The sequence below is a fragment of the Nicrophorus vespilloides genome, unplaced genomic scaffold, assembly GCF_001412225.1.
Source record: "Nicrophorus vespilloides isolate i.1.1-1 unplaced genomic scaffold, Nicve_v1.0, whole genome shotgun sequence".
Taxonomy (NCBI): domain Eukaryota; kingdom Metazoa; phylum Arthropoda; class Insecta; order Coleoptera; family Silphidae; genus Nicrophorus; species Nicrophorus vespilloides.
The window spans coordinates 1-13,525 of NW_017096274.1; the positions used below are offsets into that span (position 1 = coordinate 1).

A 13,525-nucleotide genomic window follows, 5' to 3' on the forward strand; every position below is an offset into this window, starting at 1 on the left:
AGAATTCTAATTAAGCACCTAACAAATTGAAAATGTTAAGGAAGATTTAACATTTTTTTTTTTAATCTATCAAAAACTCAGCACAATCATAACAGTAACCAACGTTCATTCAGATCATTCAAAATCGAAACACTTTTGCTCATACAAACACACACAAACAATTGCGAGCTCGCATGCATTCAAAACAACACACACTAACATACATATTCAGATTTTGGAAATATGAGAAACTTTCCATAAAAACTGAAAGAAAAACGAATTTGCTTTTAAGGGTGGCCAACCCTAATTATAGAATTTCCTGAACTGTAATATTTTATATAGAAAAATAGAAAAGAAGTAAAATTTTAAAAAAGTAATATAGATTGTAACAATCTGCTGCGGTTAAACATTTGTTATTTTTGTGTAATTAAATCAGGATAATAACAATAATTATGTAAATACCATTCAGTACATACAATGAGTAAAGTATATTAAAGCCATTACAACTTCAATATAAATTAGACACATATAAAACCAAAATCAAATTAACAAAATTATTATAATTACGAAAGAGAGAAAACATAATCACATTCAAATTAACTTAAGTTAAATTAATTAAAATATAATCAATTAATTGTTGAAATTGATGAATTAAAATTAAATTGAGATCTTCTACAAATCAATAGTAATTTAATATGCAACCTAAACTAAAACATGTAAATGAAACGGAAATACGGACAAGAACAAAGGGAATAAATTAATTAATAATTTTGATTTGGCGCATTAACTTAAGAATAAAAAAACTGAAAAGAATTGATAATAATTTAAGAAAAGGATGCAAAATTAATTAATTATTTTGAATAGGCGCAGTAATAATTGAAATTATAAAAACCTGAAAAGAATTTAAGAAAAGGAAGCAAAAGTAATTAAATTTTTTGAATAAACGCAATAATAATTGAAATTATGAAAAATATTATTGGGCTAAAGAGGGAGGGCTTGTTTTGAATCCCGTGTGGTATAAAGTCACTTACTACTTGATGTCTTCATCACCATCTCTGCCCTCGTTGTTGGTTGGCATCGCGAACATTCACGATAATTTATCAAAAATACGCACAAAACTCCCGAAAATTTAACACTCCGGTGATTCTAATATTGATTAACTTATAGCAAATTATACCGGTTGAAGAACAAGAGCAGAAGCCATAAACTTGTTTTCAAAATAACGCACAAACACTATAAATCAGAATATAAGACTAAGAATCGGCTAATGGCCAAGACTTTTCTTAACGACACCTGTCTCGATACAAATGAATGAAATTTCGGGAAAAACGCGAGCCCCCTAGATCCGCTGTGATCTGTTGGTGGTTGCTCGCATATTTCGGATACGAGTAACCACCTTAACGGATGCACCTCGAGAAGGTTTTAGCACAGGCGGTCTTGCCATTCCAGAGGCTATGTGTTTAAAACCACACGTGTGATTAACGCATAGAATGGCCTGGTATATAATACCTTGCATCCATATATAACAATTAGATATATAAGTACCAATGCTGCTGCTGCAAAAAAAAACACAACTTGTTCAATTTTTAATAACGTAGTTATTAAATTACTCACAGTTTTCCGGCATTGACCTTAGTTTCTATAGATCTGTAGCTTTCCCTGACCATGTTTTTCAACGATAACTGATGAAAATCCACGAATTTTCGCACACACTAACAATTGGTGTGACTTGTTTTCAGCCTGAGACGCGCGCGAACTACTACGATCAGGTGATGACACCAAGCGGAGCCAACTTCGTTATAGTTTTTTTGCGTTAAAAACGCCGTTGTTTATCTTTATATGCAACAAAAAAAGCATTGTTGAAAGCAGAAAATAAAATAGAGGGAAAACGCTTAGCGACGCCATTTTCTTCATGTCCTAATTTATAAATAATTAATTTTTGGTTTTAAGGCGAATTATAAGTGTTAATACGCAATTATGCATTTATAACAATTATAACGCTTTACTTTGAAATGAAATAAATGATTAAATTAAAAAATGGTATTTATTAAATTACTCACGGCTTTTCGGCATTGATCCTAGTTTCTATAGATCTGCAGCTTTCTCTGACTATGTTTTTCACCGATAACTGATGAAAATCCATGAATTTTCGCCAAATTTCCCGCATAAACAATTGATGTGACTTGTCTTCAGCGTGAGACGCGCGCGAACTACTGCGATCAGTTGCTGACACCAAGCGCAGCCAACTTCGTTGTAGTTTCTTTTGCGTTAAAACGCTATTATTTATCATCATATGCAACAAAAAAAAACACTGTTGAAAGCAGAAAATAAAATAGAGGGAAAACGCTTAGCGTCGCCATTTTGTTCACGTCTTAATTTATAAATAATTAATTTTTGGTTTTAATAATTAGCCGAATTACAAGTGTTAACCAACAATGATATATTTATAACAATTATGACGCTTTACTTTGAAATGAAGTAAATGGTTAAATTAAAACTGGTTAAATTACTTACTGTTAATGAGGAAATTCTTATTGGAATGATGGATTTTGAAAGGAGCAGGATTTGAATAGTTTAACAACATTTTTAAACTCTCAAATGCTCTCAAAGAGCGAAGAGAACGCAAGCGTCTTGATGAACAGAAGAAGAATGAGTGTACCCACGCCGGCGCATTTGAAGTGATGCCAACTGATTCAAATTTAAAACTTTTTTTTTGAGACAGTTTAGAATCATTATATTCAATAGAAAATCAATGATTAATTAATCAATTCATTAATTAACTATTTTTGTTAATTAAATAGAGGGAGGTTTGGTCGTTAATGGACATATCAGAAGTTGTTTTTCATCTAATTAGAGTGTGTACATTGGGTGGCCTATATATCAATATTAGAAAACAATAAAAATTTATTATTATTATATTACATTTATATAATTAATATTCATTTAACTTAATTTAATTATTATATATTCTAAACCATAAGTCTTTTCACCCTTTTTTGTGTACTGAACAAATACATAATATGATTCGTAGACTTATACGAAAATAGAAGTTTTAACATCACTTAGAATATAAATTAAACATCATTAGTAATGTAATTAATTTAAGCAAACTAAATGTGTAATGATTGAAACTATTGCAATTACATATATAGAGTTATATGGGGTCTATATCGCAAGCCTATTGAAATCCCGACTGTATTAAAGTCCCAACGCTTGAAATCCCGACAATCAAAATACCGACTACCATAATCCCGACAATCAAAATTCCGATTACCATAAAAATGTTATTGTAGAAATTTATAATAATAAAAGACACTGTCGGGATTTCGATCGTCCGTATTTTGAGCCAACCGGGATTTCAAACGTCGGGATTTCGGTTGTCGGGCTTGCCACCGATTTATATGGGTTGATGAAATGATAACTTTTACATTATTTTGGAATAAATTGGAATAAACTATGTATAAACATCTACTATTAACTAATTGTTTAACTCAATTTAGTATAATTGTTCTTAATTATTATAAACATATGTAAAGCATTAGTATTAGATTTACAATCTATTTGGTTGTTGTGTTATTAATATCTGAAATTCCTAATATAAGTTATGAATGTATTGTTCAAAATAAGTTTAGTATTATCAATAAAACAGGTGATACGTGGAAACAGTCATAGTTATTTCACTAGATTTCGCAATTATCGATGACCTTAATTGCTTTTTAATTCGGTTCTAGGATGAGGGAGGGAATCGCGAAAACGTGTAATATGTGTTTCGTAACGTGCGCTCGCCGATTGTCAAAGTTCATTGGAGTTTGATCGGTTGTAGCGGCCAGGACAGGACGAGAACGCAGCAGCAGCAACAGCAAGGATAACGAGATGGCATCGAATTGGGAAGAATTTTACGCTACCCATCTACCTCCCACGGACTTCGAGGACAACAGATCCTTACTGAAGGAGTTCTGCGAGCGCCACAACAAACCCGGCGAGAGGATCGTCCTAGTTACGGTGAGAGGAAACAATACACATACAGAATATTGTTAGGTTAGATTTCGTTTGTTTTGGCCTACTTGATTATTCGATGTTTTTAATTTAATTTTATTGTGGGTTGATCCAGTCAGGTGGGACCACGGTACCTCTGGAACACAACACCGTGCGTTTCGTGGACAACTTCAGCGCCGGTATGAGGGGCGCCGCCTCCTCAGAGTACTTCCTGGAGCAGGGCTACAATGTCATCTTCATGCACAGGCTCAAATCCTTGGAGCCCTTCACCAGGCACTTCAATGGACAGAAACTCATGGATATGCTTGACCTGCAAGAAAATAGTCGGAATGTAACAATAACTGGTATATATAGCCATCAAATGCCATGAATATCAATTGATGTATTTTTGTGTTGGTGCAGTAAAACCGGATAGTGTGGATGTGCTGGCCCCAATCCTGCTGAACTATAAGGCAGCACAAGACGGAGGCAGGATCCTCTATGTGACATTCACAACTGTCTCGGACTACTTCTGGTTGCTAAGGGCAGCCTGCGAGTGTTTGGCTCCTTTGGGTGCCAAGGCCCTCCTGTACTTGGCAGCTGCAGTGTCAGACTTCTACGTACCCTCATATGAAATGGTAAAAGAACTCATATACATACAAAGAAGTAGTAATGCAATAGTTTGATTCCACAGCCTACTCACAAGATTCAGTCAGCTGCTGTGCCAAATATCTCTCTGCAATTAGTTCCTAAACTGCTGTCCCCAGTTGTCAGCCTGTGGGTGCCCCATGCCTTTGTGGTCTCCTTCAAGCTAGAAACAGACGAGAACATTCTGCTATCCAAAGCCAGAGATTCGCTGAACAAGTATAAACACAAGGTGATGCAAAGCAACATCAACAAATTAATTTTATTAAGTGACTGTTGTTCATTTGCAGTTGGTGATAGGAAACATATTGCAAACCAGAAGACAGAAGGTGATATTCGTGACTCCGGAGAGCAATTACGATGTGAGTTTAACGCGAGAGCAGATGCTGGGCGGTATAGAAATCGAAGAACCAATCATCTCCAACGTCGTGCACAGCCACACCAACTTCATTTTAGGCCAGTTCCGCTCCGCCAAATAGGATTAAACGATCGTACGTGATAAATGTTTCTTTACCAAAAAAAAAAAAAAACGTAATTGTCTAGATGTGCTCCAAAAGAATAATAATAATATATATTTCGACTGTCCCTGAGTGAAGGGCGCAACCTAAATGAAGATAACAAAAAAAAGATACAAGAAGAATGTAAATAATATATATTTATAAAAGAGAGAAACAAAAAGAGTAAGTGAAAAGAGAAATATCTATATATATATACATACTGTTTTATATAACTTTTTTTAAAAATAATTTATTTTGATTTCATCTTTTTTTTTTAAATATTTACTATATATGTAGAGCACTTTTGTGCCAGTCGACTCCTCTTGAGCCCGTGACCCCCTTTCCCCCCATCACCCACTTTTTGGACGAAACCCCCTTCTAAAAGAACTTCGAGAAACCTCATTATCAGGGTATTATTGTAGCATTTTATCTACCTGTAGTAGTATTTATAATACATATCATTCGCGTTTTGTTCGTTGCGTTGTTGATTTATTCTGTTGTATAATTTGTTTTCTTTATATATATATGTATACAAATTCCCTTATGTTATGTAAAACTTTATTTTGTTATTGTTAATGTCATTGAATGTTTAACTGCCAACTTGGTTCGAACTCAACGCTTGGCCCAACCTCCAACATGGAGAACAATACTTACACACCACGCCCAGCCACACCCACCAAACACAAACACACATTAATACACATTCTGATTAGTTCTGGAATGATCACGTAACAATGCATTTCTGGTATTTGTTATTATCTATAGGAGCTATTACATTCGGTGTTTAGGACGTCGTTGCTGTAGGTGTGCGAAATTCGTTGATCGTTGTCTGATTTGATTTTACGCGTTACGTAACTGGTCTATTTTTTTTAGTTATTGAATGTTAGTTTTCGGGACGCTTCTGGAACCAAGGATAAACTTCGTTGTTGTAATGTTAAATGAATATAAATATATTGTATTTGATGTGAAGGTGGAATAAACATGAAATAAGAAGAATCTCTTGTTATATTCTCATTTACTCCCCCCAAAAAATATATCTAATTATCTGTGACAGTTTGTCATTATTAACATTGCAATTGTTGCTATAGATCTCTAAAGCAGTGATTTTCAATCTGTGAGTTATTTGGATTATTTTTGATAGAATTTCAATGTACATTATTTACAAATATGCAAAGAGATAAAAAAAATGTTGAATGAAAAAATTACTAATTGATTAGGGACAAATTGAATGATAGATGGAATTATCCAAGTAGGCTAATTTTATTCCTCCTAATATACAGCTGTAATTTGCATGGACAAGATTTCATTTGTCATTAGTGAGTAGAGATTGACCGTTTTTCATGAAATAAAGAAAAGCAAGTAGAATTTGCTTGAAACTTGTCTCATGCTAAGGAACGGTTAACATAGATGGGTGAATTGGTGCAATATAAAATATATATAAATATAAAGTATAAATAGATTGTATTCATCGTGTGGACAGAGAAAATGTAAAGTGTTGTTACGTGCGACTGTAATTTGTATTTAGATCGTGAAGTTGGTCGCACCCACGCTCTCTGAATTGCGTGGGTCGAGTGGTAAGTAATAAAGGTGCAAGATTAATCGACCTCTTCAACTTTGGGACCGGCGGCTCCGGCCTGGTGCAGTTTCATCATGACCGGCTGACACTCCTTCTGCAACTCCTTCAATTTATCCTCGAACTCGTCCTTCTCCGCCAACTGATTCGCATCCAGCCAGCTGAGAACGGCGGAGCATTTGTCCTGCACGAGCTTCTTGTCATCTGCTGTGACCTTATCGGCTGGAGCATCCTCGACGGCCTAATGAAAATGTTATTAATTAGAAGATTGGAGATTGTGTTTCTTTAATTACTCTACCTGTTTAGCGCTGAAAATGTATCCCTCCAATTGATTTCTGGCGAGGATCTTTTCGCGTTGTTGATCATCCGCCGCTTTGTACTTTTCTGCTTCCGACAACATCCTATCGATGTCGTCTTTGGAGAGACGACCTTTGTCGTTGGTGATGGTGATTTTCTCGGATTTACCGGTGCTCGAATCCTTGGCGGAAACGTTAAGGATGCCGTTAGCGTCCAGATCGAAAGTAACTTCGATTTTCGGGACTCCTCTCGGTGCTGGCGGAATTCCGCACAAGTTGAAGGTTCCCAAGAGGTTGTTGTCTTTAGTCATCGCCCTTTCGCCTTCGAAGACTTGGATGGTAACCGCAGATTGATTATCGGAGTAAGTTGTGAACGTTTGTTGCTGCTTGCAAGGAATCCTCGAGTTCCTCTCAACGATTTTGGTCATAACTCCTCCAGCGGTTTCGATACCCAAAGAAAGAGGAGCAACATCCACCAAGAGAACGTCTTGGATTTTGGAGCTTGTATCTCCGATCAAAATGGCTCCTTGGACGGCAGCGCCGTAGGCGACAGCCTCATCTGGGTTGATGGACAGATTCAAGGTTTTGCCGCAGAAGAAATCTTGAAGCATCTTTTGGATCTTCGGGATCCTGATGGAACCACCGACCAAGACTACATCGTGAATAGCACCTTTATCCAACTTAGCGTCAGCCAAAGATCGCTCGACCGGCGCCAGAGTGGACCTGAACAGATCCATGCAGAGCTCCTCGAATCTTGCCCTGGTGACTTTCGAGTAAAAGTCGACACCTTCGTGCAAAGCATCAATCTCCAAGCTCGCTTCAGTGCTGGAACTCAAAGTCCTCTTAGCCCTTTCGCAGGCGGTTCTCAACCTACGCAAAGCCCTCGAGTTTCCGCTCAAATCCTTCTTAAACTTCCTCTTGAACTCTTCAACGAAATGATTCACCAAACGATTATCGAAATCTTCTCCTCCCAAGTGAGTATCACCAGCAGTTGACTTGACTTCAAAAAGAGATCCTTCATCGATTGTTAAAATCGAGACATCGAAAGTTCCACCGCCCAAATCGAAGATCAAAACGTTCTTCTCGCCTTTCAAGTTCTTATCCAAACCGTAAGCCAAAGCTGCAGCGGTTGGTTCGTTGATGATCCTCAAGACGTTGAGTCCGGCAATGGCTCCAGCATCTTTGGTGGCCTGCCTTTGGGAGTCGTTGAAGTACGCCGGAACAGTGATCACAGCGTCCTTAACATTTCCTCCCAGATAAGTTTCAGCGATTTCCCTCATCTTTCCGAGCACCATCGAACTGATCTCCTCCGGCGCGAACTTCTTCAGCTCGCCCTTATACTCCACCTGAATCTTCGGTTTACCACCGTCGCTGACGACGGTGAAAGACCAATGCTTCATGTCCTCCTGGATCTTCGGATCGTCGAACTTGCGACCGATCAGACGCTTAGCATCGAAGACCGTGTTCTTAGGATTCATGGCAACCTGAAATCAAATAAACATAAATAATATTTACACAAAAAAAGTTGAAGGAAATAGCACGATCTAAAATTAGAGCCGATCCTTTCGGTTTTTGGCGTTCGGCCAGCGCGAATAAATAGTTTTCGATAAAAATCCATTCAGATGGTTTACTTCTAGAAAAAAAATCATTCTTCGCGGACTGCAGCAAAAGTTCTTGACCGATTTACTTTTCCTCTCGGTAAATGCGTAATAATAATAATCAGATGAAGAATCGCGGAGCGACAAAAATAAATAAATAAAAGGAACGTGTTTTGACCAAATATGGAGGCGCATTTTTGCTTGCCGTACTTGGACAATGGAGTCAATGAATCTCACTGCTTACGGCATCAAAATCTCCTTTTGTGCATCGAAAATACTATAAATAGACGCACGTAATGCGACCGATTCATCGAAATTAGTACAAATTCATTAAAGAATCGTTAATGATAAACGTTTTGCAAACAGTTGGAAAACTGGAGCACAATTGATGCATCTCCTTAAATCGCTTTGGTTGAAACTTCTGCAAAAAAATATATTTTAAAGAGAGTTGCATCATTGAAATTACCTTAATTATCTTGCTGACATTAATTAAAGTTGTTTTAAGGAATTTAATTAAATATAATTAATCAACATATGGTATGAATGCTATAAACATTCGTTAACATTTTAATTAAACAAAGTAATGATATTTCAATTATATGTATCAATTTTTCAACAAGTTTTATGTAATTATTTAGTAATTCGAGTAAATGTATCTTTATTATTCCTTACATTTCATAGCTTTGTTTATAAAATATCATATTTCATCATATCAATAACAAGAGAAACAGCAAACAATTTCTTTCCAGAAAATATTCTTTCATATTCAAAATTTCGAAGAATATCTTCTAATTGCGACTTCCATGATGATACTTTTATACTTATTTTAAGGGTTTCTGTTTTTTTGGAAACAATACTTTATTGAAAATTTAAACGTTTGTTATGTAAAATAGATGTTTAAAACATGAAAACGGAAATGGTAATTCTATTCATTTACCGTAAAATGTTACCATGCAGTTCCCTTAGTTACGCAATTGATTAAATAATTTAATGTATTTATAGAGTAGAAATATTGGATTTTAATTTAGTGCGCTTTGAATTTCGTTGTTTGTTAATTGTCATCAATTACATAATAACAGCTGCAATTATTGGAAATATGTTGAAATGTTTTCTTCTTAAAACTAAAACATACACTTAAAAAATAACCTTGAAAACGTGAAAATATGGGACAAATTTCATTGTTGTCATAATTTACAACTGCCATTTTGACATTATTAACGTCAATGCGTTAACAACAATTACTTCTAAATTCGTATTTGATTTTGAGTAATTATATCATTTGTTTTTGTTCCTAGTTTTCCATCATAATTATTTGTTGTGTGAATAATTGCATTGTGTTTGAAACAATTTGTCTTGGATTTTCCATTACTAATCATTCTACTATTACTAAATACATATCTTTGTCGTGACTTACGTAAGTAAGTCAATTATCAATAATTCGAAGGACGTAATTTTCTTGTCTTTTAGTAATTCGTGTATCGTTGTTATATAACAAAATGCATTTGATTTTAATGTCAAGTTAAATTTCGTTCTATCTAAATATAGAATTTGATTTGATAAAAATCACGAACTGAAAATTAGAATGTTGCATGTTTTTGCGCTATAGAATTTTCCAGATCGTTAGAATTTGAAGCTTTGCAGCGTTCCGAAAATAACTGCGAATTTTCGTGAAACTTGTGGCTCGCTGCGGCGCCGTATATATCAAACGTGATTTCATGCGTTTCAGGTAACTAATTACGGAGCGTATTCGATTTTCACTTTTTCCCGATGGAAATGCAAGCGCTAAAAATAAGCAAAGTATTTTTACTTGACTCTTGGCGGCGTCTCCGATGAGCCTCTCCGTATCGTTGAATGCGACATAGCTGGGGGTTGTCCTGTTTCCTTGATCGTTGGCGATGATCTCGACCTTTCCGTGCTGCCACACTCCGACGCAGGAGTACGTCGTGCCTAGGTCAATGCCGATAGCCGGTGTCTTCGCCATAGCTACTGTTTCGTGTAGTCCTCTTCTACCTCAGGTCACTCTTAACGGACAAGAACTTCTTCTCAAGTATAGAGGAAGAATAATGTTCTTTCTCGGGCCTCGCTGGTATGTGCAAGGTGTAAATATCGCGCCGCAACTGAAGCCAAGATTTGAATCGAAGCCGACCGAACTCTCCTCCCCGACGCTTCGAACGCGCGCAAAGCACACGCTCCACTTCTACATTCGGACATCATCACCACCACGATGAATCACATCCTAGGTACACCCATAAAATGGAACACTACAGAAAATTTATTAATATTTACCCCAGAATTCGATACCCCAATCTAATCAAAAAAAAAAACTAACACTAACATTTTTGTATCATGTCCAAAACCAAATGTTTACATGCACTTCCTACAGTTACATAAACACTTTAATCTTCATACGTCACTTTTTACACAGCAAACATATGATCTAAAAGAAATTCAACAGTCTTCGTATCGCTGAAACAAAAGTTACTATCAATTATCAACATCCCAAAAATCATATGACAAACGAGTAAACAACTGAGTAAATTACAACTGTCATCATCATGACATGATAAACGTTACAAGTAAGTGGATCAGTGACCAAAAATACTCTTCATTTGACATTCCAACTATCGTATAGGTAAATGGATCAGTATACTAAAAATAATTGAAAAAAAAAAAGAAGAAGGAATATCTTACAGTCCGTTTGTGCACACTTTGGTCATATTCGTGATGTATTTGGGACACGTGTCAGCGTACATGAAGCGATTGTGGAAGAGGAGAGCATTCAGAACGGCGAACAGGACACCCACGGATTCCGACGGGATCGGAATTTTCCTTTCAGCACGTTGAATCAATAACTGAAATGATATCAATAATTTGCAATAATCACAACGTGCATGCATATATGGATTTTGTTGCAGCAGAAGCTCTTGAAAACTTTCCGACGGTCGATAATCGACCAGAATTAAAATTAGAACTGCATGGAATAATCGTAAACCAAACAAATTGTATATGAAAAGTAAAAAAAAACTGTTATAAAACATGCGCAAAAATAAGTCGGTGATATTTTTAAACTTAGTAAATGATTTCAAAGTTAAGGCAAGCTAAATATATGTAACAGTAAATATTATTGTTTTACGAAGCTTATGTTTACGTTTACGTCAGATTCGGTATTTTTTTTGTCTAAAATTATTTTTTTTTTGTATGTCAAACGTGCTGTTGCCATGGATAAATTGACAGTTTAGCTAATGTGTCCAATAAAATGGTTATGTCAAATTTGACAGGTATTCTATACTGACCTGTACGATTGTAGCGAACGCAGTGATTCCAAACTGAAGATTGGGTTTGATGCAATAAGTTATCCCAGAGACGAAACCAGCCAATGCTTTGTGGTAACCTCTCTCCCTTTTATCCATTTTAGTCAATAGACAGTTAACAAGCTACAAAATGACATTAAGGAACTTCAATACTTGTCATTTGATCAACGAACCCGGAAGATTCCTACGTATCCACCTGTCACCAGTCCAAAGAACAGGTTATTTTTATTGAGCAACATTGTTATGAGCAGTTTCGGATCCTTCATTAACGCTTGAAATTTCGTCAACGCGAATTTAATTACTTCCAAACCGAATCCCACTCCGAAATATTGAATAATACCCTGCACATAAATGTATTATTAGAAATGACTATTACTTTTTACCACAATATTATTTTCAACAATAAATCGAAAATATTGTATATTTATCTATTGTGTAAGTTTAAAAAAAAATTAATATTTCATAAGAAAACCTTGAGAATGTGCATGTGACAATTATCTTTATGCGCGCAATTGTCCCGGTTCCGTTCCGTACTGTTCTTCTGCTGATAAAACCTGAAATTTGTTACGTTATTGCGAAGTGTCAGAAATGACAAATGGGTTTACCATAAATTGTTGTACGGTTTGCAGCTTTGCGTATCGAAGAGGTACATCAGAATCGAGGAGCAGGTCATAAATGCTAAAGTGTCTTTTGTTTTCGTCCTCGTTATTTTCCCAATACTCTCCAGATTCATCACCACTGCTTCTAAGAACTATACAATTTAAGTAATAAACAGAGTGGATGATGTAAGATGAGTATTTACCATATTGAAGAAGTATAGGGTGTTTAAGTTTATGTTAACGGGGGATTCAATGAATATAGGTAGACCGGCGAAGAATCCTGAAGCTAATGCGAGGCTGTAGTAATGTAATCTACCAAAATACCAGCTAAAATATATTCATTGAAAGTTGATATCTTTTGGATTAAAAAAAATATAATACCATTGGATGCAATTGGAGATCATGAAGAATCCAACGAAACTGACGCTGTAAATTAGAGTTCGGATGTAACTTTTCACGAGTCTCCTCCAATTGATGTTATGTCTATTTAAAATCACTTGAGCCTTGATCAGAAAACTAATATGAGTTTGCTGTTGTTTTCAATTAAGTATTACATTACCAAATAGAGAGGAAAGAAGAATTTCGTGCATCCTATAGCTGCCTGAACCATTAAGTAAGCATTTGCTGGCACGCATTCGTCCATCCACGGATGCAAAATACTGCAATCGATTCCATCTGAAACTTGCTTGTAAAAGAACTCTTTACTGATGACTGTCATTGTAAAATGCGACCGAACGACTAACGTAAAAAACGCATTTGAACCGTTATTTGTTACGTTATCTCCAATACCAAAGGGCAACGTTATTGTATGCTAATCGACTTAATTGGACTCGAAAAAATAATACCGATATTAGCATAGAGTTTTAATGAATGGATATCAAGAATGAGGTGAAACGTTGTTGTCTGTTGATTTCGAGCGACTGTTTGAAAGTTGGCTTGGATTAAACAAAAACAAAAGTTCGCGAAAAAAAGTGCTGTGACGTGTTGTTGTTTGTGCATCAAAAATCCTGTCGCTGTGCGAGGAGAAAATTCGCTATAATTCGATTGAAATA

The 13,525-nt window shown here is 35.8% G+C and overlaps 3 protein-coding genes across 3 annotated transcripts; 1 reads left to right on the plus strand and 2 right to left on the minus strand.

The window, feature by feature from the left end:
* Window positions 1-3,418: 3,418 nt before the first annotated feature.
* Window positions 3,419-5,285, plus strand: LOC108556490 (phosphopantothenate--cysteine ligase). Its single transcript, XM_017912625.1, has 5 exons — window positions 3,419-3,981; window positions 4,091-4,319; window positions 4,378-4,592; window positions 4,649-4,831; window positions 4,890-5,285. The coding sequence occupies exons 1-5, from the start codon at window positions 3,853-3,855 to the stop codon at window positions 5,076-5,078; spliced, it is 945 nt and encodes a 314-aa protein (XP_017768114.1). The 5' UTR covers window positions 3,419-3,852; the 3' UTR covers window positions 5,079-5,285.
* Window positions 5,286-6,337: 1,052 nt separating this feature from the next.
* Window positions 6,338-10,696, minus strand: LOC108556491 (heat shock 70 kDa protein cognate 2-like). The gene is made up of 3 exons (XM_017912626.1): window positions 10,371-10,696; window positions 6,968-8,449; window positions 6,338-6,910 (listed from the first exon to the last, which is right to left on the minus strand). Exons 1-3 carry the CDS (start codon window positions 10,542-10,544, stop codon window positions 6,692-6,694), a joined length of 1,875 nt encoding a protein of 624 aa, XP_017768115.1. The 5' UTR covers window positions 10,545-10,696; the 3' UTR covers window positions 6,338-6,691.
* A 226-nt stretch (window positions 10,697-10,922) lies between these two features.
* On the minus strand, window positions 10,923-13,279 carry LOC108556492. The gene is made up of 9 exons (XM_017912627.1): window positions 13,033-13,279; window positions 12,855-12,976; window positions 12,677-12,800; window positions 12,480-12,625; window positions 12,347-12,428; window positions 12,048-12,215; window positions 11,857-11,997; window positions 11,255-11,415; window positions 10,923-11,029 (listed from the first exon to the last, which is right to left on the minus strand). Exons 1-9 carry the CDS (start codon window positions 13,189-13,191, stop codon window positions 10,981-10,983), a joined length of 1,152 nt encoding a protein of 383 aa, XP_017768116.1. The 5' UTR covers window positions 13,192-13,279; the 3' UTR covers window positions 10,923-10,980.
* Between the last annotated feature and the right edge of the window lie 246 nt (window positions 13,280-13,525).